The 25838-nt window shown below is 47.2% G+C and overlaps 1 protein-coding gene across 3 annotated transcripts; it reads left to right on the top strand.

Moving 5' to 3' along the window:
- The first annotated feature begins 2539 nt into the window (after positions 1–2539).
- On the top strand, positions 2540–23650 carry STAM2 (signal transducing adaptor molecule 2). Of its 3 annotated transcripts, none has more exons than XM_054278262.1 (14): positions 2540–2633; positions 7877–7961; positions 11212–11287; positions 12047–12142; positions 14615–14761; positions 15568–15637; positions 15976–16162; positions 16834–16928; positions 17322–17401; positions 17565–17652; positions 18047–18101; positions 19052–19205; positions 20148–20305; positions 20983–23650. In XM_054278262.1, the coding sequence occupies exons 1-14, from the start codon at positions 2594–2596 to the stop codon at positions 21170–21172; spliced, it is 1521 nt and encodes a 506-aa protein (XP_054134237.1). In that variant the 5' UTR covers positions 2540–2593; the 3' UTR covers positions 21173–23650. The 3 variants fall into 3 exon arrangements, with proteins under 3 accessions (XP_054134237.1, XP_054134236.1, XP_054134238.1); XM_054278261.1 differs by having other exon boundaries at positions 17319–17401; XM_054278263.1 differs by having other exon boundaries at positions 2544–2633; positions 7877–7941; positions 17319–17401.
- The last annotated feature ends 2188 nt before the right edge of the window (positions 23651–25838 follow it).

Here is a 25838-nt window from a genome sequence, read left to right as displayed (position 1 = left end):
TATGGAAATGGAGAAGCCATCCCTAAATTTCCACGCCCAGCTTGTGTTGTTGCACCACATGTAGGGATGTGTGGAGTTCCTAAAAGCCCAAACTCTGGAATTAACCAGGATCCATTCCAAATTCCCACTTTGGCCAGACAACATCAGCGTTTGGTGCCTTCCTGCACTAATGGCTTCATAATTCCTTTTTTTAAGGCAATTAAACCAATTAATGCCGCTCTCGCTCTGATTCATGACGCGAAGTTAGAAGTTTCGGTGCAATTAGTGAATTCAGAGCTCGGGAAATTTTGCCTTAAAAATCTGGCAGGATCGGGATGGCAAAGGGTGGCCGGGAATGTGAGGCAACTGTGCCCCCTGCAGACAGCCGGAATCCCTGGAAAAAATCCCTGGAAAAAATCCCTGGAAAACGGGAGGGAACAGCCGGGCAGGAGATCACTCACCGGACCTCACGGCCCATCCCTCTGAACGCCTTGAGCTCAAAGGTTTCCTGAAATTCCATGAAACCTTGCTGATTTCATGGAATCTCAGAATCAAAAAACCCGATAAAGAAGCTTTGATAACCCCAGGCCATCACTGCTGATTTAAAAACCAACGTTTTGATGTACAAAATGTTCAAAAAATATGAACTGTTATCATGACAAAAATGAAACGCTGAATTTTTGAAGGAAGATCAGTGTGTTCTTCAAATAAAATTTGAAGAACAACATATAAAATAAATATATAAATATATAAATATATAAATATATAAATATATAAATATATAAATATATAAATATATAAATATATAATATATAATATATAAATATATAAAAATAAAATTCAAATAAAATTTGAATAACAACAACAACAATAATAATAATAATAATAATAATAATAATAATAATAATAATAATAATGATGATGATGATGATGATGTAAAATTCAATTTAATTCCAATATAAGAATTAAAACTCTGTACAAAAGATGCTAGAAAAGACTGTTTTCACACATGCAAGTGAAACTTTGGTATCTCTGAGTCTACACTTTGGTGTTACAGCTGAGGAAAGGAATGTGACCCTGAAATTGGAGGTGAGTGAGCAGGGAAATGTCACTGACTCATACAGGAAGTTTTAGGGATGGAATGTCCCTGTTTGCCACCACCCCACACAACCCCTGATCCCTCAACTCCTCAGCCAGTTATTAATTGGTGTCCTCTCAGTTATTAATTAGCATCCTCTCTCCTGCTGGTTAATGATTCTCTCATTCCTCGTGCTAATTAATGCTTTCCCTTCCCCTGTTTTGGGTCAGGCAGTTTCCCAGGGTGGGATCATCCCCCCTGCCAGAATTCCCTTTTATCCAGCCACAGCTGATTTCTGATTTATGCACAGCTCCTGATTTGGGGTTTGTGGGATCTTCCTTGCCCTGGGGGCTCTGCCAGACGTCATGTGGTCCCAGAATCCTGAATTCCCTGATCCACTGCCAGGGGAAATCCTGAACAGGAATCCTGCATTCCCTGATCCACTGCTGGGGAAATCCTGAACAGGAATCCTGCATTCCCTGATCCACTGCCAGGGGAAATCCTGAACAGGAATCCTGCATTCCCTGGATCCATGGCCACAGGAAATCCTGAACAGGAATCCTGCATTCCCTGATCCACTACTGGGGAAATCCTGAACAGGAATCCTGCATTCCCTGGATCCATGGCCACAGGAAATCCTGAACAGGAATCCTGCATTCCCTGATCCACTGCTGGGGAAATCCTGAACAGGAATCCTGCATTCCCTGATCCACTGCCAGGGGAAATCCTCCTGAACAGGAATCCTGCATTCCCTGGGAGCTCGCTGCTGCTCTGCCTCACCGCTTCCATCGCCCTCCTTGTTAATTCTAATTGGAACCTACAAAGAACAAACATCAAATAACATCCTTCCTGAAGAAAAGCTTCACGTATTCCACGTTTGACAACAATCAGGCAGGACCCTGCCTCATGACTCCCTTCTCCCTGCACCCTCTGGGAAAACTGTTCAGCATTTCCTACGGTTAACAGTTTTTATTTGGTTTTTTAACTCTTGTTCTTGAGATGTCAGGACGAATCACCGCCCACCATCCCCTCAGCCGCACTCCCCCCTCAATTTGTGCCCTCGGACAGCTTTAATTCCGGTTAATTAAGATTTAATTCCGGTTAATTAAAGGACAACCGAGGACAGCCCGGAGCGCTGCCCCGACCCCTCAGCACCGCCGCGACATGGCGGCGCATGACGTCACGGCGCCGTCCTGACGTCACGAGCACACGCAGCAGCCCGTCAGCTCCGCCCCCGCGAGGCCCCCTGGCCGCAGGGCTGCCCCTCGCAGTGCCTGCCGCCGCCGCCGCGCTCCCGGGGCCGCCGCCCGCCCCGTTCCCCCTCAGCCCGCGGGGCGACTCCGCTGTTTCCCCGCCCGGCCGCTCGTCCCGGCGGTATTCGCTGCGCTGCGGGCGCGGCGCGGGCCGCGCGGGGCGGTCGGGCGCGGCGGGCAGCCCGGCTCTCGGGGCGGCCGAGGCGGGGCGGGCGCGGCGGCGGCGGCGGCTCCGGCCGGGTCAGTCGGTGCGGGGCGAGCGGCGGCGGCACCGCGGGTAGAGATGCCGCTCTTCGCCGCCAACCCCTTCGAGCAGGACGTGGGTGAGCGGCTGGGCCGGTGCAGGGCAGGCGGGGCGGCCTCCCGTCCCCTGCCTTCTCCTCTTCCTCCTCTTTTCCCGCTTCCTTTTCCTCCTCGTTGTTTTTCTCCTCTTTTCCTCTCCCTGTTCCCCTCCCCGCTGTCCCGATCGGTGTCGCGCCCGGGCCCGGTGGGTGTCCCGGTGGATGATCCGGAGGAGGATCGAGTGCTCCCTTGGCCGGTTCAGCTCGGCCCGGGCCGGTTGCTGAGGGAGCAGGGCCGGCCCGAGGCAGCGGCAGCCATGGGGAGCAGGGCAGGCGGCGAGGCCGAGCGCTGCTCTGGGTCACAGCCAGCCCTGGGAGCGCTCCGGGCTGGAAATGTCTGGAGAGCTGGAAAAGGCCCTGGGAGGTGCTGGGCCAGCGGCTGAGCAGGAGCCGGGGGTGCCCAGGTGGGCAGGAGGCCGGTGTGCGACAGCCCCAGGGCAATGCCCGTCCCTGTGCTGGCACTGCTGGGGCACCTCCAGGGACAGCGCTGGGACAGGAGGGACCCTGAGGGGCTGGAGCGGGGCCAGGGAAGGGAACGGAGCTGGGCGGGGGCTCAGCCTGTAGAAAAGGAGGATCCAGGAGGGAAGAACCCTGCAGCAGAGCCTTCCACGAACTTCCCACAGTTTTTTTCCCCCTCACATTTTCTCCCAATTTTTGGTTTTCCCCTCACGGCAAGGGAGACCCTGAGGGGTTGGAGCGGGACCCGGAAGGGACCGGAGCCGGGCAGGGGCTGCAGAATCCCTGAGGGAGCCGGGCAGGGCTCACCTGGAGCACAGGAGGATCCCCAGGGATCTTTTCCCTCTCTGGAATTCCCTGCCAGGAGGGCACAGCCGGGGGGGTCGGGCTCTGCTCCCAGGGAACAGGGACAGGAGCAGAGGGAACGGCCTCAGCCCGGCCCAGGGCAGCTCAGGGTGGGCCCAGCAGGAATTTCCCCATGCAAAGGGGGCTCAGGGATTGGAGCTGCCCAGGGAGGTTTGCAGTGCCCATCCCTGGAGGTGTCCCAGGAATTGTGGAGGTGGCACTCAGGGCTGGGGACAGGGTGGGCATGGGCACAGCTGGGACTCCATGGGCTGGGAGGGCTTTTCCACCCAAAATAATCCCGGGATTGCTCCTGTGGCCGTGCTGGGCACTGCAGCTCAGGGATCCCTGGCTGCTCCTGCCCCATCCTGGCCGGGCTGGGGGCTCTGGCAGGGAAAGGATCCCTCAGTCCCTCCCTCCTTTCCCTCAGCAGCATCAGGGAATGGTTTGTGTCCTGTTTTGCTCTGACTCCTGAAGTTTCCCAGCTTTCCCAGCGTGGCTGAGGTGTCTCTGTGCCTGCTGGGTTTGCAGGGATCCAGGGAATTGTGGAAGATCTGCTGATTTTCCTCCTTTTATTGGGGATTCCTTCCCAGCAGCTTCCCCAGAACCTCCCTGGGCACACGGTGGGGGTGTTGGGGTGGCTGTGCAGGGCCAGGAGCTGGGCTGGATCACCCTCATGGATCTTCTCCAGCTCAGGATATTCTGTGATTCAGGGGTTACAAAACCTGCCTGGGTTTGGGGTGAACACGGTGACTCAGTTGTTTTGGTTTGGTTTGTGTCCTGCCCTGACTTGTGCTGCCTTACACTCGTGCTCAGTGTCATTCTTTGTTACACGAGGCCTGTTCTGAGCGGCAGCACTGAAACAAGCAGTGAAATAAACGAGACACCGGGCTCGGCTTTCTTGTCGGGATCCTAGGAAAGAGAAGAATTCAGCATTCCTGGGATTTTTGTCCCTGCCAAAATGGGAGAGATTGAGTGCTCTTGTTGCCACACGATCTCTGGTTTGTTTGTAGTATAAGTTGAACTGGTTTCTTATTTTATTTATTATTTTACTTCCAATTTCAGTTCCCTGCTGCAGTTTGGTGTTTGACCACACTCACATTTCACGTGGCTCAAACTGATGAGTTTGTTCAAGTGGATTTTTTTGAACTCTGCAAGATTCTTTAACAAACTGAAATGCTTCAAGGACTCCCAGGCTGCAGAACTTCAAAACTGGGGCTCTGTTTGCTTAAACTTTACTCAGTGTATTTTTCCTTTAATATTTTAATATTTATAGATATCATTTATTATTATCACTTATTAAAGTTTAGTATGTGCAACACAATAGGAACTTGAATTATTGGGGCTAAATCTTGAAGTCCATTGCCAGGAAAACTTTGTCATTAGAAGCTTTTAAAAAAATTAGTATTTTGTTGTAAATTAGAGCATGGAAGATATCAGATTATCACATGTGGATGCTCTGGGGAGGTGCTGAGTTTGGAATTTTGGTGCCTTTTGTTGGCTGCAGCAGTGGGGCAGATCCAGCTGCCTCTTCATGCAGAGCTGCTCTTTTCTGGAACACCTGTGGGGAAAAAGGAATTTCCTTTCCCTGCCCAACCCAGCCCTCAAGGGCTTTAATTTCTCTTAGGTTTTATTTCCTTTTTCCCTTTTTCTAGTATTTATCTATTATTATTTTTTGCATCCCCCAATGTTATTATCTTTTGCCCCAGCTGCCTGTTGTCCCATGGTTCCAAGCCCCCAGCGCTGAGCAGAGCCTTGGACTGTGTTGGACATCCCAGATAACCCTCTGCAGCTCTGCTTGGACAGGAACCCCCAAACTTCTGGCACTTTCCCATTTCCTGTCTGGATGTGCTCGGGCTCCAGGTGCCCTCGCTGTTTGCCCAGCTCTGTCCTTCCCTCCCATCTCTCAGCCCTGGAGCAGCCTCCTTCCCTCTGCCGTTTGTGTTCCTGCCCTGCTCTCCGGGGCCGTGCAGGGCTCCAGGGGGTGTTGGCTGGAGCTTGGAGAGGCCCTGCAGGGGTTGGTGACGGGGTGAGGGCATCCCCTGGTTCTCCCCAGGCATTCCCTGGTCCCTGGCTGGTGTGGGAGTGATCAGGGATGATCCTGACAATTTTCCCTTGGTGCAAAGCTTCTTTCTTTCCTCCTTTCCCCCTTTCCCTTTTCCCCCTTTCCCTTTTCCCCCTTTCCCTTTTCCCCCCTTTCCCTTTTCCCCCCTTTCCCTTTTCCCCCCTTTCCCTTTCCCCCTTTCCCTTTTCCCCCTTTCCCTTTTCCCCCTTTCCCTTTTCCCCCTTTCCCTTTTCCCCCTTTCCCTTTTCCCCCTTTCCCTTTCCCCCCTTTCCCTTTCCCCCTTTCCCTTTTCCCCCCTTTCCCTTTCCCCCCTTCTTTCTTTTCTTTCTTTCCTTTGCCTCAGTTCCCAGCTGCTTTCCTGGAGGAGCTGTGGCATTGCTTTGGGGCAGAGCTCTCCAATCTTTTCTCCTTCTGGCAGTGGGAGCAGCAAACAGTTCCCAGCCCGTTCCCAGCTGCTGCTGTGAGTGCTGTCCCCTCTCCTGGGCTGGCAGTGTTCCTATGGAACCACAGAGCAGCTCAGCTCAGGGGGCTCACCCAGGGAAAATGCCCCTGAAATTCTTTATCAAAGCACCCCAAGCAGCTCATTCTGCTTTTATCATTATTTCCATGAAAGCCAGCTCAGGTCCAATGTTCCTTCATTAATTGGGGGGCTGCAGAGGACAAGTCATTCCATGTTTTTAAAGGTTATGTTCCCTCTGTGCTGAAAAACTCCTGGAAAATGCATCCTCCCACATCTGCTCCTGCTCTGGCTCAGCAGCTGTGAGGGAGTTACCCTTCAGAATCGTTCCTGCACTTAGGGAAGGAGAGCAGCAGCTGCTGCTCAGTTTGTCATGCTGGCAGGGAGGGAAACCTGCAGATCCCTGGGAGTTTGGGGAGGACAGAGCTGGGGTCCCATGGCTGCTCCCAGCAGAGGGAAGGGGCTCCTGTGGGAATGTGCTGGGAGCTGGGAGGAGCAGCACTGAGCGTGGTGTGCTGGGATGGGCATGGAGTGGGGGCAGGGGGATCGGGGGACCCTGTGGCTCTGCACAGCTCCTGCCAGGAGGGCACAGCCGGGGGATTTGGGACCATCCCAGGGCACAGGGACAGGAGCAGAGGGGGCTCAGGGGCCTTTGTGGCTCTGCACAGCTCCTGCCAGGAGGGCACAGCCGGGGGATTTGGGACCATCCCAGGGCACAGGGACAGGAGCAGAGGGGGCTCAGGGGCCCTTGTGGCTCTGCACAGCTCCTGCCAGGAGGGCACAGCCGGGGGATTTGGGATCATCCCAGGGCACAGGGACAGGAGCAGAGGGAACGGCCTCAGGCCGGCCCAGGGCAGCTCAGGGTGGGCCCAGCAGGAATTTCCCCATGCAAAGGGGGCTCAGGGACTGGAGCTGCCCAGGGAGGTTTGCAGTGCCCATCCCTGGAGGTGTCCCAGGAATTGTGGAGGTGGCACTCAGGGCTGGGGACAGGGTGGGCATGGGCACAGCTGGGACTCCATGGGCTGGGAGGGCTTTTCCACCTTTTCCACCCAAAATAATTCCCTAATTCTCAGGTGAACTCTTCTGGTGTAGCCTGTGATCATCAAACCTTCCTCTTGCCATGGGAGAGTTGGGATTATTTCTGCCCTGGCAGGAAAAGCTGGTGTGATTTCCACTCAGGGAAATCTCAGTGGATCCTGGGGAAGTACTTCAGGATACCCTTGGGAATCTTTTCACACCCTAGGGATTGCATGTCCAGGGAATCTGCAGCTTCCAGAGACTGATTTCACTTGATTTTCCTTTTTTTTTTAAAGTGTTTAAAATTGCAGGCACTCATTTGTTTTCCACACCATCCATGAATTTGTTGTTCATGCCCTAAAATATTGATGCACTTAAAAGAAAATGTAGCAATTCCATCATTTTTAGGGTAACTTTTGAAGAAGGTTTGTGGTTTCAAAATAATATTTACTTCCTTGAAGTAAATAATCCGGTCTGTGAGGATAAATTATGGCCAAAATTCTACATTTCCTTTTTTTTACATCTGTAACAAAAGGAATTTGGGATATTGGAAAAAGATTTCCTTTGTGGAAATCTTTCTGCTGAGCAGCCAAAATAAAATGGAGTTTAGTTGGTTAAAGCTTCATCTTGAAGCAGCAAATGCAATCAGATATTGAATTTGCTGTTTATTAACTGGGGATTTAAATAAGCTGGCTAATAAAAACTTAAAAGCACAAATAATTTCCATTAAGCCTTATTAATTAATCTATAGAGTGAGTGGGACTAGATGAGCTTTAAGGTCCCTTCCAACCCAAACCATTCCATGAAATATTAATTAGGGATACATTTTATTGATAGAATCTGAACTGAAGCAACAAATCACTTAACAAATCTCCTTTTCCTTTGCAGAAAAAGCCACAAATGAGTACAACACCAGCGAGGACTGGGGGCTCATCATGGACATTTGTGACAAGGTTGGGAGCACTCCCAACGGGTAAGCTGGGAATGAATTCTGTGCTGGAGCAGGAAATGGCCCAGAGAGCTGCAGCTCCCAAAGCCTCGGAGCTGCCTGGGAAATGTTGGGGACAAACGTTCCAGGAGGGTTTGGGGCAGAGCAGTTGGGGTGTGCTGAGCACATTCCAGCTTTTCCCTGGAGGTTTTGCACAGATTTAATCCAGATTTAATCATCTGGCACAAATGTGGGCAAGTGGCTGTGCCAAGAGAGAAAGTGAAACAATTTCTGGGCAGAAAAACACCTGGCAAGGACCTGGGGCTTTTATGGTGTTTGTCTGTGTCTGCTTGTTGGGAAAAATGGGAGAGAAAAGGGAAAAACAGGGATCAAAGCACAAATCACTTGGAAGCAGTTTAGCCTGAGTGGAACATCAGTGGAATTTCAGTGATTCTGAAAAATGGCCAACAATATTTGCTGAATTTTTGAGTGGTAGCATCTTTTAAATTTGGAATTAATCTTCAATTTCTAAGATTAATTCTGGAATTAATCTTCAATTAATTAGAATTTTTAAGCAATTCAGAGTTTTCAGCCGTTCTGTTTAACATTGAAATTGGAGTTTTTTTGGTTGTTTTGTTTTGGTTTTAATTGATTACCTGCCACAAGGAATAACAGCAAATCTGTTCAGTCTGGGAGTCTTTAGTCCTGAAGGGAAAATAATGTCCTTTGTGTTCTTTATTAAAAATCAAATCTTTTAGTGCCACAAGAGTTTTGTAGAAGGAAGTATTTTAAATCTGGTTTTGGAGGAAGGGATGTTGCAAAAAATTGTGATTTAAAAAACAATACATATGCAGAAATAGAAGTATATAGAAGGCATAATTAAATCTAAATATATATATTTGTATAGAAAATATAAATACAAATATAAATATTTGTATAGAAAATAAATATATATATTTGTATAGAAAATCCCAAATTCTGAATTTTAAATGCCACTGCTGCTGGCATATTTTTAATTCAATTTTGTGTCCTTTTCTTCCTTTCTGCCCTTGAGAATAATGAAGATTTTTACCTACCCTAAATAAAAATACAACTTAAAATAACTGAGTTGACTTTGCTGAATGGTTTGTACATGAAATAAAATGAAAATATTAGGACTAAAATGTATTTTTCTGGCACAGAGGCTTTTCTGTGCTTTGCTAATCCAGCAGCTCTGGTATCTGGCAGTGGTACTATTTTTTAAATGCTGCATCAGCTTTTTTTTTTTTAGGATTTCATGTTTTTAAATGTTCCAAATGTGAGTGTTAATGAAGGCTTTGATGTGCCTGAGCTCCTGCCAGCCATTAATGCTCATTTCAAGTGTGCAAACCCCTCAGCAGCAGCATTTCAAAGCTCTTTATTATTCTTTATTATTCTTTATTATTCTTTATTATTCTTTATTATTCTTTATAATTCTCCTCTCACCTCAGATTGTGCTGAAACCAATTCTGGAAACCTTTGTGTCCTCAGGCTGAGGGAAAGGGGACCCAAGAGCTGGGAATGGATTAATTCCATAAAATACCCATTCATTGAATCCTCATTTTGTGGGGGCACTCCCTTCAGTGTCTGCCCCAGCCTTGCATTGCTTCCCTTCCTGGCTGGCTGCAGCTTTGGGAATGGAGGTGGAAACAGGGAAAAGGGAATTTGTGCCAATGCAGCTCCCAGCTGAGGACAGACAGACAGACAGACTGCTCAGGGGGCAAATCTCTGGCCTGCCCTGAGAGGCTCAGTCTGGGCACATTTTCATTCAGCAGGCTCAGCTTTGGTGACGTTTTTGTTCCTTGAGGTCAGTTTTGGTGATATTTTTGTCCAACAGGTTCAGGTGTGGTGGCATTTTTGTTCATTAAGCTCAGCTTTGGTGACATTTTTGTTCATTAAGCTCAGCTTTGGTGACATTTTTGCTCAATGAGTTCAGGTTTGGTGATATTTTTGTTCAGTAGGCTCAGGTTTGGTGACATTTTTGCTTGTTAGAGTCAGGTTTGGTGACATTTTCATTTCAATAAGCTCAGCTTTGGTGCCATTTTTGCTCAGTAGTTTCAGGTTTGTGGTGGCATTATTGTTCCATAGGCTCAGGTTTGGTAACATTTTTGTTCAACAGATTCAGTTTTGGTGATATTTTTGCTCAATAAGCACAAGTTTGGTGACATTTTTGTTCCATAGGCTCAAGTTTGGTGACATTTTTGTTCAATAGATTCTGGTTTGGTAACATTTTTGTTCAACAGATTCAGTTTTGGTGACATTTTTGTTCCATAGGCTCAAGTTTGGTGACATTTTTGTTCCATAGGTTCAGGTTTGGTGACATTTTTGCTCAGTAGTTTCAGGTTTGGTGACATTTTTGTTCCTGAAGCTTGGGTTTGGTGACATTTTCATTCAATAGGCTCAGTTTTGGTGACATTTTGGTTCATGAGGCTCAGGTTTGGAGCCATTTTTGTTCATTAAGCTCAGCTTTGGTGCCATTTTTGCTCAGTAGTTTCAGGTTTGGAGACATTTTCTTCCAATAGGCTCAGGTTTGATGACATTTTTATTCAGTAGTTTCAGGTTTGGTGACATTCTTGTTCAGTAAGCTCAGGTTTGGTGACATTTTTGTTCATTAAGGTCAATTTTGGTGACATTTTTTTTCAATAAGCTCAGATTTGCTGACTTTTTGTTCAGCAGGTTCAGGTTTGGTGACATTTTTGTTCAATAGATTCTGGTTTGGTGCCATTTTCACCCACTAAACTCAGCTTTGGTGCCATTTTCACCCACTAAACTCAGCTTTGGTGCCATTTTCACCCAATAATCTCAGCTTTGGTGCCATTTTCACCCAATAAACTCAGCTTTGGTGCCATTTTCACCCACTAAACTCAGCTTTGGTGCCATTTTCACCCAATAATCTCAGCTTTGGTGCCATTTTCACTCACTAAACTCAGGTTTGGTGCCATTTTCACCCAATAATCTCAGCTTTGGTGCCATTTTCACTCATTAAGCTCATCTTTGGTGCCATTTTCACCCAATGAACTCAGTTTTTGTGCCATTTTCACCCAATAAGCTCAGCTTTGGTGCCATTTTCACTCACTAAACTCAGCTTTGGTGCCATTTTCACCCAATAATCTCAGCTTTGGTGCCATTTTCACTCACTAAACTCAGGTTTGGTGCCATTTTCACCCAATAAACTCAGCTTTGGTGCCATTTTGGTTCAGTTCTGGTGCAGTTTGGGCTCATTCCTTGCACAGCTCCTGTCCCTCCCATTTCCCCAGAGTTTCTTGCTCCTTTGCAGAGCCAAGGATTGCCTCAGGGCCATCATGAAGAGGATGAACCACAAAGTTCCCCACGTGGCTCTGCAGGCTCTCACAGTGAGTAAATCCCAAATTCCCCCCAAACCCCGTGGGATGCAGCAATTAAATATTTACTGAGCAATTCATTAACACCTTGATTAACCTCAGCAAATCAGTGGCTGTGCTGGATTTACCTTTCATTTTTGGATTATTTGCACTCTTATTTATTTGCACTTTTCTAATTTTGGATTATTTGTGGTATTTTTTTATTTGCACTTTTTTTCTTTCTTTGGATAATTTGCACTCATTTTTTAATTTGTATTTTTTCCCTTATTTTGGATTATTTGCACTGTTTAAATTTCAGTTTCTTTACCTTTTTTGGTTTATTTGCACTCTTTTTTATTTGCAGTTTATTATTGTTTGCACTCTTTTTAAAATTGTACTTTTTTCCCTTATTTTGGAATATTTGCACTCTTTTTTAAATTTGCCATTTTTTCCTTATTTTGTATTACTTACATTCTTTTTTAAAATTTGCACCTTTTTATCTTATTCTGGATTATTTGCACTATTTTTTAAAATTTCCAACTTTTTTTCTTATTTTGGATTATTTACACTCTTTTTATTTTCACTTTTTTCCTTATTTTAGATTATTTGCACTCTTTTTTATTTTCACTTTTAAAAATTTTGAGTTATTTGCACTCTTTCTTTTTTTTTGCATTTTTCCCCTTATTTTGAATTATTTGCACTCTTTTTTTAATTTGCATTTTTTTCTTCTTATTTTGGATTATTTGTACTTTTTTTTTCCCTGCATTTTCCCAATTGTGTTTCTGCTGTCAGCTTTTAGGAGCCTGTGTGTCAAACTGTGGGAAGATTTTCCACTTGGAGGTTTGCTCCAGGGATTTTGCCACTGAAGCTCGAGCTATAATAAACAAGGTAATTGTTGATGAACCTGGATTTCCTGGGGGAAGATTATTTTGGTCATTTCTCCAAATTAATGTTGTAGTTAATGCACATTTCCTGTGTTTTCACTGAAATTTGTGTCATTTTTACTCTGATAAAATAATCTGTTAAAGAGCTGACAGCTGATAATCCTTCACACTTTTATTAAATTACATGAGCAATTTTAATTAAAATCCGTGTTCCTAAGCCCCATTAATGTGATCATGATAAGTGCAGCTTTTCTTGAGGACAGTTTTTATTGGGCTTGAAGGAAATTCCTGGGCTGAAGTGAAAGGGAAAATTATGAGGAAGTGAAATACATTTGCACAAGGAAAAGGATGAAGTTACAGACAATCCTTTTCAGTATTTTAGAGATTCTGGGAATGTTGGATGAGAAAATAAGCAAGAAAAGGAGACTGAAATGGTTGTGGTCAAGCAGCTGCTGGGCTCTGAATGTGGCTGTGAGGAATGGAGTGAGCAGGAGCAGCTTTTCCCTAATTACTGCTCCACTTGGAGGCAAACCTGGTTAATGGGTTAAAAAGGAGTTTTCAGATCCCTGCAATCATCAGAGGCTGAGCAAAGCAATTAAGGAAAGTAATAAAATTGCTGGGAAGCAAAATGAGTTCACAGCTCTTGTGTTTCTGGCTTTTGTGGGAAAATAGGTCTGCAAGTGCTGCCTGTGTTCCCATTAGGCACAGTCCATCCTGGGGCTCACACTGACCTTCAGCAACCAGGGGTGGGCAGGGGTCCTTAAATCCTGGGATCCCACCAGGGATGGGCAGGGATGCCACCAGGGATGGGCAGGAGTGCTGGGATCCCACCAGGGATGGGCAGGAGTGCTGGGATCCCACCAGGGATGGGCAGGAGTGATGGGATCCCACCAGGGATGGGCAGGGATCCCACCAGGGATGGGCAGGAGTGATGGGATCCCACCAGGGATGGGCAGGGATCCCACCAGGGATGGGCAGGAGTGATGGGATCCCACCAGGGATGGGCAGGAGTGCTGGGATCCCACCAGGGATGGGCAGGAGTGATGGGATCCCACCAGGGATGGGCAGGGGTCCCTCACAGGGATGGGCAGGAGTGCTGGGATCCCACCAGGGATGGGCAGGGATCCCACCAGGGATGGGCAGGAGTGCTGGGATCCCACCAGGGATGGGCAGGAGTGATGGGATCCCACCCAGGGATGGGCAGGGATCCCACCAGGGATGGGCAGGAGTGATGGGATCCCACCAGGGATGGGCAGGGATCCCACCCAGGGATGGGCAGGGATCCCACCAGGGATGGGCAGGAGCCCTGGGATCCCACCCAGGGATGGGTTCTGGACCACAATTTCTGTGTTCTTGGGAAATCCTGACCCTTTACCCCCAGCTCTGCCCCCTTGGAGCACTAATGAATAAAACTGGGCTTTCCCCCTCTTTTCCATGAGAAAATGAGTTCAGCCAAGTGTGCCAGATGTGTTTGTGCTGCTCCTGAGCCCAGCAGAGTTTCTGGTGCAGCAGTGCAGGTTGGAGCCTGGCACCTGGCAGTGCCCTCCCTGCCCAGCCCATGCTGGGCTCTGATTCCTTGGGGTGGGAATCTTGTCCCAGAGCCAGGATCTGGGGCAGCCACAGGAATTCCAGGCAGGGCATGAATTGATCTAGCTTTGCCCCCACTCCAAGCAAATCATCTTCTTTTACCCCCTCAGCTCCAGTTTGGGAATAGAAACTGTCCCCATGGATTGTCCCCATGGATAATTCCTTTTTGTGGGGGAAGCTGCTTCAAGGAGACACAGATCAGGGGTTTGTGAGGGTCTCTCAGCTGGGACAGAGCTGTCCTGGCATCTGAGGAGAAACTGCAGAGGCCAGAAAAGGTGGATGGGAGGGAAAGATTCCTTGGAGGAGTTCTTGTAGGGGAGGATTTCTTGGAGGAGTTCTTGTAGGGGAGGATTTCTTGGAGGAATTCTTGTAGGGAAAGATTTCTTGGAGGATTTCTTAGAGGGAAAGATTTATTGGAGGGAAGGATTTCTTGTAGGGAAAGATTTCTTGTAGGATTTCTTGTAGGAAGGTGTTCTTGGAGGGAAAGATTTCTTGGAGGAGTTCTTGTAGGGGAAGACAGGAGCTTATACCAGACCAGTTGATGTGGTTGGGAAGTGGAAAACAACACACTTGAGAAGGAATGAAGAGAAAATTGAGGTTAAATGGAGGGTGAGTAACACAGAGAGGCAGAAATTTGGGATAAGTGTGGTAGGCAGCCTGAATTTCTCCAGAACTGGTGCTCCAGGAGCTCAGCATGTTCTCTGGAATATCAGATCAGGGTATAAAAGGTCAGATATTCTACACTCTGCTCCCCAAATCTTCCCAGTCTACACAATTATTGATCATTAAACATATTTATAGTAAAATGGGTTGGTAAGAATTTTAGTAACAGCTCCTTCGGTTCATTTTGAGGCTCAAACATCCCTTTTTATCCAATTTTGTCTTCCAGGCTCACCCAAAAGTGAGTGAAAAGCTAAAAACCCTCATGGTGGAGTGGTCAGAAGAATTCCAGAAAGACCCACAATGCAGTTTAATATCTGCAACCATCAAATCCCTGAAGGAAGAGGGGGTCACCTTCCCTGCAGCAGGGTCCCAGGTGAGAGCTGCTGTGGGGCAGGGATGGTCCCAGGCTCTGGTGTCCTTCCCCAAATCCCCTTTTCCTCTTTGTCCCAGGAGCTGGCCTGGGTTTGGAGTCCTTTATTTTTCACTCCTGCTGGTTTGTTGTGCCCAGTCTGACAGCAGAAATGCCAGGTGGTTTTTTCCTGACTTCTATTATTGATACTTCTAAATATTTCCACGTTATTCAGTCCTGAAAATTGAAATTACAATTTCTATTACAATTTACTCACACAAAGTTTACTTCCCTCTGTATGAAACACAGAGGTTTTTTAACTTTTACAAACACTGTGAGTTTTTTAACTTTTACAATCCCTCCTCCCTCCACCAAGATGTTTTCACTTCTAAATCTGATCTATGTGTAAAACATATGGCAGGAACATGGGAGAGTTGGGCACTGGCACCCAATTCCAGTTCCTGGTGGGAATGAAAACTCCAGGGATGATTTCACTGTGCTGCTGTGGAGAATTGTAGGATTTCAGTCAGCAGCTCCCAACTGCAGCATCTTCTCTCTTGAAGGGAGGATAAAAGTGGAGTAATTTAAATGAGTAGTCTCACTGTAATAGATATCACTAAAATAATTATGTCAATAAATTTCAGTTAAATCTCAGTATTTCTTTTACTTTTTTTCCCTGCTGAAAACAGAAACAAGCCTGAAGGGTGGTGATTTTTATTTCTAGGATTCCATAATCCACCTGATCAGGAACAACTCGGTGCTAATTTTTAAAAATATCAAATTATGGAGATGTCATTGTCATTTGTCCCTCTGTTGTCCCACCTTTGCAGGCTTCCACTAGTGCTGCTAAGAATGGCTCCTCATCCAGTAAATCCAAGGAAGATGAGGATATAGCTAAAGGTGAGTTGCTGTCCCAGCCTTGGGTTGGACCCCAGAAGTTTGGTTAAAAATTAGCAGGGAAATGGGAATTTGGGCTCTTTCCTGCTGCACAGGATTGAAACCAACAGTGGGTTGGGAATTGTGGCATTCCAGGTGTTTCCCTCATCCATGGGATGTGGGGTAAGACACATTCCTCCCCATCACACAGCATTTTACATGTTAGCTTCCAACACTAGAGAAACAGGCCTTGTTTAAGTAAACCAATAAATCCTGGTTTTGTTAAATCAAGCAATCAGACTGCTTTGTCTGCAGGGGTAAACCCCTCAAACCTGTTCTCTTCCTCTCTGCCCCACCTGCAGCCATTGAATTGTCTTTGCAAGAGCAGAAGCAGCAGCAGCTGGAGACCAAATCCTTGTACCCACCTGCAGAAATGGCACAAAACCCCCAGAGCCTGAGGAAGGTGCGAGCTCTGTATGACTTTGAAGCTGTGGAGGACAATGAGCTCACCTTTAAAAGTGGAGAAATTATTTTTGTTTTGGATGACAGGTACAATACACTCGGGTGGAGCTGACTTTGTTCCACCACTCTTGTTTCTCTCAGGGTAGCACATTTTTCCTCTGATGCTTTTTCCCCCTCACAGAAATGTCATTGTCACTCTGCCCTGCCTCACATCCCTTTCTCTTCCTTTTATCTTTCCAAATTCCTTGTTTCTGACCTCAAATCTTTTTAGTGCAGGGAGAACCTCGAGTATTTCATCCAATTTGTAGTTTGGAAGATAAATCTTAGTTGGTTGTCTGACATAAGAAAATGCGCTGGCATCACATTGCATCTGCTTGCAGCAGCTGTTAAACCTCTGGCTAGCAAGAATCAGATTTGCCAAGAATAAAACTGATTTAAAATAGCTGAAATAATGATTGTTGTTAACACCTCTAGGGATAGATACAGCTTTAAAGGGCTGGCAAGTAATCAATATAAAGATTTGATGGATTGTGTTCAATTTTCAGTGATCTCCTGACTCCTCTTCCTCCCTTCCCTCCCCTGTGCCCCAGCCCCTGTTTGACTTTGTGCTAATCCCTGCAAGTTCTCTTTTAGATATCACAGGGTTTTGGTAAAAAACCCACCAAATACGTCTGTGTACCTCAGATTTTCAGTAAAATCCCCAAATGTGTCTCTGGCTGTGTCCCCCCTGAGCTGTGTGACCCTTTTTATCTCCCCAGCGATGCCAACTGGTGGAAGGGGGAGAACCACAGGGGAGTGGGGCTGTTCCCATCCAATTTCGTCACCTCTGACTTGTCTGTGGAGCCCGAGGCAGGTGAGTTCCCTGCTGAAAGGATGGGTGGGTCCTTGCACAGGCAGCTCAGTGCTGCAATCCTAATTAGCCCAGCAGCAAAACAATCTCCTCTATCAGCCCCAGGAAAGAATTGAGAGACACCCTGCCCTTGTTTCAAACAATCAAGCACAGATATTCCATAACTCCCCTTAATTTCTGTCTCTGTTTCTCTTTGAAGTTATTACCATTTTCTGTGACAGAAATTTGGTTCGATTCACCATAATTCCTTGTCAGCAACATATTTACAAATCCAGCAAATTGCCATTTCAAATGTCACAGTGTCTTCTCACACAGAAAAATAACAAGGAGCAAATGTTTGTTTGAAGTTATCACAGCAACAGAGAGAAAAGAAACTCATCTCTGTTCTTCCAGCAGCTGTGGATAAAATCTCTGTTCCTGAGGACCCTGCAGAAGAAATTAAGAAAGCAGAACCTGAGCCAGTTTATATTGATGAGGTATGAAGCCACTTTAAAAGAAAATATTGCTGGGCTTTGACATTCCTTCAGTGCTGAATGTTGGCAGATGATTCTGTGTCTATAAAGAACTTTTATTTGAATATTAAACCAATCTTGGCATGGCTGGGAAATCAGAGTTCTTCATCTTGGCTTCCCCTTTCAGGATAAGATGGATAAAACACTGCAGGTGCTTCAGAGCATAGATCCCACAGATTTAAAGCTTGATTCTCCAGATCTTCTCAACTCAGAAGGTACTTGCAGCACTAAATGAGCTCTTTTTTGAGACTTCTCCTCACAATTACCTTTTGTGGATTGAGCTGGGAGTTCTTTGTGTTTATTTTAAGCTCAGGGGAGCTGTGCTCTGTACTAACAGTGCTGGAGAACACTTACTTCACCGTGGGAGTGTGGGGCTCTGGGGATAATTTGAATTTTTTTAATAGTTCCAAGCCAGCTCCACGTTTAGCAGAGTCATTTGCATAACTCCCAGCTCTGTAAAATGCCTGAGCTTTGCAAGATCCATCTACCAGTCCCAACCCTGAAATAAATAAGAAATTAATTTTACTGGAGTTGGATAAAATATTTCTGGCTGCATTTAAACATTTAATTGTGCAAGACATCAACTGCCTCAACACTTTGTCTTCACAGATATCTGCCAACAGATGGGTCCAATGATAGATGAAAAACTAGAAGAGATAGATAGGTGAGCACAATTTATTCACTCATTTCCTTCAAATTGGGCAGGTTTAATGAGATTTCCTTGGTGCTTTCATCTCCTGAGCTAGAAAACCTTGCAAGAAAAATGTAACAACTTTATTTTTTAATGCTGAAATACCAAATTCTGAGTGTGTGCACTGAGATTTGATTGCTGCTGTCCCAAAATTCCCTGCACAGGTCATGGATGCTTTTTACTTTGGAATTTTGTGTAGCCTTCTCCAGGCTGTCCAGAGGTTGGAATTTCAGCCTGTTGGTGATTGCTCCAGGTTTTCACCAACTCTCCCTCCTCGGGTTTGGCTGCCCAGCACCTGCAGGGGGTGATCAGGAAAGTGGAGAGGGGCTGGGGACAAGGATGGAGGGGCAGGAGCCAGGGAATGGCTCCCAGTGCCAGAGGGCAGGGATGGATGGGACATTGGGAACTGGGAATTCCCAGAGCAGCTGGGGCTGCCCCTGCATCCCTGGCAGTGCCCAGGGCCAGGCTGGAGCACCCTGGGACACTGGGAGGTGTCCCTGCCATGGCAGGGTGGCACTGGATGGGCTTTAAGCTCCTTCCCACCCAAACCATTCTGGAATTTTGGGATTCAGCTGAAATTTGGGACAGTGGGAGGTGCCCATGGCAGAAGGTTGGAATGAAATCTTGTAAGATCCCTTCCATCCCAAACCATTCCATGATTCTGTGGCTCCTGAGGAAATTTGAGGGTGAAAAAACAGGGAATTCCACCTGGGAGTTGCTGGTTTGGTGCCAGCAGTGGTTGTGCAGCTCTTGGATTTTCCTCCCAGTCACACAACAGCAATTTTTCAATATTAATGGGTTAAAAAATGACCTTTTACCTTTCAGAGGTTTATTTTTCTTGCACATTTCATGCAGCACTGGTCTTTCCTCCCCATGCAAGATGTCCCAGCAGCTCAGTGCCCTCTCCATTTGTTTTGGAACAGGAAACATTCCGAGTTATCCGAGCTGAACGTGAAGGTTCTGGAAGCTCTGGAGCTCTACAACAAACTGATGAATGAGAGCCCCATGTACTCAGCCTACTCCAAACTCCAGCACCCTGCACAATTCCCACCCACCTCCTCTGGGGTCTCTGTGCAGGTCAGTGTCCCTGGGATCTGGAAATTCCCTGCTGCTTATCCCCGCTTTAAAAAAACCACAGCAAAAACCAAAGGGAGCCCACGAGCAATCTGACATTGCCTTTGCAAGAAATTGGGATTTATGCACTAGAACAGAAGGTTTTGCTTGGCCACTGTTGAAAATTCCAGCAGATCCCTTCCATAATTCATTCCTTGCAGTTGGGATTGGGTGTTGCAGCAGCCTGGTGGGTATTCTTGCTGTGAGTCATGTCAATCTCCAAGTAAAATGTTCCCTTCTTATCTCATGCTGGGGATGGGAGGGAACTGGGATATCAGTCTATTAATCCCAAGTGTACTTTTTGCTAAATATAGAAACACTCTGCTTTTAGCTCCTTTTGCCCTTAGAAAAATGAACATTTTCTATCAGTTCTAAACATGTGGTATTTGTGCTCCAAACTGTTTTGCACTGTCCCTAATGATGGCTTAAGGAATAAACATGGAGGGGAAGGAGAGATTTTCAAAAAGCACAGAATGAGGGTTTTTACTTGAAATGAATTTTACTTTCATGTTAATTGTTCAGTGGGAAAAGAATAGTTGCCATGGCAACTGCTAGATCTGAAAATATGTCAGTTAAAAGTAATTCCGTGTCCTTAACTCCAGTAACGATGGAAAATTCATTATATTTGGAGGTTACAAAGTAATTTAAGCCAAAAGGCAGCTGGAGTTTGCTGTTTCCTCCCAAGACTGGTGCCTAGAAATGCAGGATAATGCTGGGCTTTATTTGGGACAAACCTGTTTATCCCAAATGCAGCCCCCACCAGCAGCTCCAGCCCGTGCCACCTGGATTTGGAGGGAATCTTGCATTATTTAAGCCAGAATTGGCAGAAAGTGCAGGTTTGGCTTCCAGCTGTGGAATATTCTGGTGGGTTCACTCCAAATCTGCTGGCTCTGCTTTGCTTTGCAGTCGTATCCTGTGCAGCCTCCCAGTGGGAATTACATGATCCAGGGGGCGTCCATGTCCCCAGGGTACAGCCTGGCCCCCGAGCAGGTGGCCCAGGTGAGGTCCCTGCCCCAGAGCCTCAACTCTGCAGCCACTCAGCCTCCTCCAGCTGCTTATTTAAGGTATGGACCATGCAATTTCTTCTTCCTGGGGGGAATTTTGCCACTTTGCACCTTCTCGTGGCATTTACATTTAGTGACGCGTCATTTTTGAGAGGAAAATACCAATTTTAGTAAACCAGGGAGCAATGACAGCATTATTCTGGGTAAAGCTGATCCTGCACGAGGAGGTTCCCCAGGAAGGTTTTAAGAAAGGTTGAAAAGGAACCTCTGACCTTGGCTTTAAGCACTCAGCACCAAAGCTTGAAAATTAAATAGTAGGAGTAAGTTAAAGAGTAAGTTGAAGACCAAGAGTAAGTTGAAGAGCAAGAGTAAGTTGAAAAGGAAAAGTTACATAGTAGAATTATTGAGATGCTGGAAGAATTTTGAGGGTGAAAATGTTTCTTAATGCAAAAACCATAAAAAACTCCCCTGTTAGAGGCATGAAAGGTATGGAGTTCCTGGGAAACTGTTGATTAACGTGGAGGAGTGACAGGAGGGAAAGTGCAAGGCCAGACCTGGTTGAAGTTGAGAGCGTGCATGCATTTTTGCAGCCGGCAAAACATGAAATTGCTTCCAAAGTGACCTTTTTGGTCAATTGTACATATTTAGGGTGCTCCCAGCTTGTTTTGGGGGTGCCCTCGATGCTGGGGTGTCCCTGGGCCGTCCCTGTGAGCGTGGTTGGTGTTGTGTCCCCGCAGCCCCGGCCCCGAGCCCGCGCTGCCGCCGCCCTTCCCGAGCGTCACCGGCACCGCCGCCTTCCCCCAGCACCACATGGGCGTGGACGTGGCAGCATTCCAGAGCAACCCAGGAGCAGCTTACCCCGTGGCACTGCCTGCTCCCTCCCTGCTCCAGCAGCAGCCCAGTTTCCATCAGCAGCCCCTGCTGTGAGCAGCCGGGATGGATGGAGGAGTTCCGAGCTCGGCGGCCTTTGGGAGTCCCTGCCGTGGATATCAGAGTCCATCTTCCTCTCAAACAGCCCAGCTCGCTGCGTTAGGGTGGTGCAGAGTAAAAATAGGCACCAGCTCTGATGGTTATTTGCATTTTTGCATCCTGAACTAGATTAGGGGATGGTTTAAAATAATTCCCCGTTCCTCCGAGTCCCTTTTTTTTCCTCTTTCCCTGCGCTTTCAGGAAACGTCACTTGTGAATCTTTGAAAGATTGTCCCAAAATAATTCTCTTTGCAATGTGTTTCTGGAAGCTTGAGGATGCTGAGATGCTGTTGCTTTGCCTCCTCTGGTGTCTTCTGTAATCCTTGTGTCCCAGTGGCTTTAGGGAACCTCTGCACTCCGGAGTTCCCTTCCTGAAGAACGCGCCGCGCAATCCGAGGGGTCCCTGGCTCCAGCTGCAAGAGGAAACTCTGCCCTCAGGACCACAGCCCTGTGGAAATAGGAGGAAAAGAGGGGTTTAACAGTGTTTTGGAAATCACAGAGGATTGCTGTGTTTTTCTTGAGGAAAAGAAGTTTTCCTCCCATTCCCCGCTGTGTTGGCAGAGGTGGCACTGCCAGCACGAGGCTCCTTGGCAAGGGCAGGCAGGGGATGCTCCAGGTGGATCCAAGGGGCTGAGCCAGGAACTCACAGGATCTCTCTTCAGTTTCCCTTTCTGGATGGATGTAGAAGTGAAGGAGCCTTGGGATTCCTTGTGGGAAAGGAGGGGCTGGAGAGTGTTTGAAGCTGCTGAAGCCTCTGAGGATCTGTTCCCTTTGCAGGGGGAGCTGAGCGGAACAGGAACCCTCCTGATGGGACCAGGGGGCTCTGCCTCCCTTGGATCTCCTCTCTCTGCCCCTGTGGCCGTGTCTCAGCCAGCCCTGAGCCCAGAGCAGCTCTGCACCTCTGGGAAAGGGGCGTTTGAGGCCATCCCACGTGCTGGGGTGGGATTGGGCTCCTGTGCTCAGGAGATCCAGAGCCTTTCCCTGCAGGAGGGATTGCCTCGGAGCTGGGGAGGAGAGGAATCCAAGGATTTCTTCCCTGATGCACTTTTTGAAGGGTGGGGTTTGTCCAAGGGAGCACATGAGCTGGATTATCCTTTGGGAATGTGGGAATTCCTTCTTTTTCTTGTTTCAACTGCTGAACAAAAAAATCACTTCATCCTCCTGTTTACCTCCTCACTGGAGCACGGTCACATTTATCCTGCTTTTAACCACCTCTGCTGAGGGATAATCCTTGGTTTGGGGAAATAATGGAAGCAAATTACTGATAAAAACATCCCCATTAAATGCAGGAAGCTCCCAGGTGTCTGAATAAGCATTTTTGATGTATAAACTTCATCCCAGACTGGAACTCCCAGGCTGCTGAGTGACCAAACCCACCCTTCACTCAGCACCTCCTTTATTTAATTATTTGCTATCTTGACCTTATATTTGCAGCCTCGTGCTCATGCAAAAAGTGCTCTTTAAATCACTTTTTATTGAAATGTGTGCAATTGGAAGGAGGATTCTGTCTTTCCTTTGGACATTAATTTGTCTTGATCCTTGCCCTGGAAGTAGCTCAGTACGAATAACACACGTGGCAATACTGAAGTGTTCTGATAACTTGTTCCTTGTGTCTTCTGAGGAAATGAATTTATTTCAATGCTGCTGTTCCAAATTCTTATTGTTTGGAGCTTTTATTTGTCAGAGTTTACTTTGTTCCAGGTTGGTTTGGGGTAGAACTAAACCTTGCTCTCGTTGCTATCAATTCTCCATGTTTGTTAGGAAATTTAAAGTGGTGGTTTCTTTGGATTCTGAGCTTTGGGCCAAGAGAAATCTTCAATTGAGCCAGCCAGATGTGATTTGATGATGTTAATTGTTCAGTATAAATAATGTATATACTCATTTGTCTGAGATTTTCTACACAGCTCCACACATGCCTGAACTTTTATAAAAGCAAGGATTTGTCCTTCTGTCACCTCTTCTACTCCTAACTCTGTGATATGCAACTTGTAGATAGTGTAAAATAATTTAATTATTACTAAACCAGTGTATTTAGAGGGGGTTGGTGTTTCTCTTCATACTTCTAGACATGATCATATTTATTTTTAAGGCCTGATTGTAACTGAACATGCTGCCAAAGGATTTCTCTAACTCCAGATTTCTACCTTAGGTTTCTACCTGCTGTTTTCTATCAGGAATTCAGGGTGGAGAACTCCTGCTTTTTCATACAAACCCTTAACATAGGAACCTTTCTAAGGAGACTTTCCACGTGGTATATTTGTTTCATGGGTGTTAAGTGTCACTGTGAGATCCATTTCCTTTGGTGTGAGCTGGGGACCTGTTGCGTCTGTTCAATTTGTCACCCCAGAGTGCTCTGAGGGCTCGTGCTCTGTCACCTGACGTCAGCCACGCTTTGTCTCTCCAGTTGGCTCCAGAAATAATGGTAAAAATCAGATTATTGAAACCTTCCACGTGCTCTTGTGTGTTCTTTGTGCTGCAGGGCTTGGTGGGGATGGCCTGGGCTTGGGGGACTCTGTGGCCTCTCTCAGGGGTCATTTCCTGAGTTCAAGATGATTTTCTTCCCTTGTTTTTATCTGTGCATCTTTTCTAAGAGCTCTCTGTGCAGGCACTGCCCCTCTTGCACTGAGAGTGTCTGTGGGATGAGCAGCGTTTGTTCACAAACACACCCTGGAGAATTCCCTGCTCACAGAGGAAGAGCTGAGTCCTGTGGTCCTGCCTGAGAATTGTGCTCATCCCAATCATTGTGAATCCCTGGGCTTTAACCCTGCTGGGAGGCTGTGCATGGACACCAAAAACACCTGAGAATTGTGCTCATCCCAGAAATCATTGTGAATCCCTGGGCTTTAACCCTGCTGGGAGGCTGTGCATGGACACCACAAACACCTGAGAATTGTGCTCATCCCAGAAATCATTGTGAATCCCTGGGCTTTAACCCTGCTGGGAGGCTGTGCATGGACACCACAAACACCTGAGAATTGTGCTCATCCCAGAAATCATTGTGAATCCCTGGGCTTTAACCCTGCTGGGAGGCTGTGCATGGACACCAAAAACACCTGAAAAATTCTGGCTCATCCCAAACAATCAGGGTGCATCCCTGGGCTTTCATCCTGCTGCTGAAGCTGTGTGTGGACACCACAAATGCCTGCAGAGAGCCCCAAAAATTGTCATTTACACATCAGTCACTGGTTTTCATCCTTTTTTTTTTTACAGCCCTTCTCACCCCAGTGTGTTGACTTAGGGTCACTTCAGGCTGGAAGTCAACCTTTAAAAAGCCAGATCCTATCCTGAATTACTGGGAAATGCTGGCAAGTTTTCCCTCTGAATCCCAGTCTGATCTGTGGGCTCTCTGGAGAGAATATTTCCCTGGGAAATCAGCCACCTCACAGTTAATGTTTCAACAGAAATGCCTTCCTAGGACCAATTCAGTGACGAAACTGAATGTAAAAATAATCTCATTTAGACCACAGCCTGAGTGACCCACATTCACCTCGGCCACAGGCTGCTCCTTTCAGCCAAGGATGGAAGGATTTGGTGTCTGGAGCAAGGCAGGAGGATGCTGGCTGTGCTGAGAGTGTGCAGGTGTGAGTGAGGGTGTGCACAATCCTGCTTCTGCAAGTGTGAGTGAGGGTGTGCACAATCCTGCTCCTGCAAGTGTGAGGGTGTGCACAATCCTGCTCCTGCTCATGCAAGTGTGAGTGAGGGTGTGCACAATCCTGCTCCTGCTCGTGCAAATGTGAGTGAGGGTGTGCACAATCCTGCTCCTGCAAGTGTGAGTGAGGGTGTGCACAATCCTGCTCCTGCTCATGCAAGTGTGAGTGAGGGTGTGCACAATCCTGCTCCTGCTCATGCAAGTGTGAGTGAGGGTGTGCACAATCCTGCTCCTGCTCATGCAAGTGTGAGTGAGGGTGTGCACAATCCTGCTCGTGCAAATGTGAGTGAGGGTGTGCACAATCCTGCTCCTGCTCATGCAAGTGTGAGTGAGGGTGTGCACAATCCTGCTCGTGCAAATGTGAGTGAGGGTGTGCACATTGCTGCTGTGCCATCCCAGTGTGTGTCAGTGAGGGTGTGCACATTGCTGCTGTGCCATCCCAGTGTGTGTCAGTGAGGGTGTGCACATTGCTGCTGTGCCATCCCAGTGTGTGTCAGTGAGGGTGTGCACATTGCTGCTGTGCCCATCCCAGTGTGTGTCAGTGAGGGTGTGCACATTGCTGCTGTGCCATCCCAGTGTGTGTCAGTGAGGGTGTGCACATTGCTGCTGTGCCATCCCAGTGTGTGTCAGTGAGGGTGTGCACATTGCTGCTCTGCCATCCCAGTGTGTGTCAGTGAGGGTGTGCACATTGCTGCTCTGCCCATCCCAGTGTCAGTGAGTGAGGGTGTGCACATTGCTGCTGTGCCCATCCCAGTGTGTGTCAGTGAGGGTGTGCACATTGCTGCTGTGCCATCCCAGTGTGTGTCAGTGAGGGTGTGCACATTGCTGCTGTGCCATCCCAGTGTGTGTCAGTGAGGGTGTGCACATTGCTGCTCTGCCATCCCAGTGTGTGTCAGTGAGGGTGTGCACATTGCTGCTCTGCCATCCCAGTGTGTGTCAGTGAGGGTGTGCACATTGCTGCTCTGCCCATCCCAG

This window comes from Melozone crissalis, unplaced genomic scaffold (genome assembly GCF_028551555.1).
Source record: "Melozone crissalis strain CALT ecotype California unplaced genomic scaffold, PUWL_Pcris_2 ptg000023l_1, whole genome shotgun sequence".
NCBI lineage: Eukaryota > Metazoa > Chordata > Aves > Passeriformes > Passerellidae > Melozone > Melozone crissalis.
The sequence above is the reverse complement of the archived record's forward strand: the minus strand, read 5'-3'. Positions and strand labels throughout refer to the sequence as shown.

Excerpts from the sequence above, each read along its gene's own strand:
- STAM2 (XM_054278261.1), top strand. The coding sequence starts at position 2,594 with ATGCCGCTCTTCGCCGCCAACCCCTTCGAGCAGGACGTGG. Across the intron at positions 2,634-7,876 it reads CCCCTTCGAGCAGGACGTGG|AAAAAGCCACAAATGAGTAC; the intron begins GTGAGCGGCTGG and ends TTTCCTTTGCAG. Across the intron at positions 18,102-19,051 it reads AAACTAGAAGAGATAGATAG|GAAACATTCCGAGTTATCCG; the intron begins GTGAGCACAATT and ends GTTTTGGAACAG.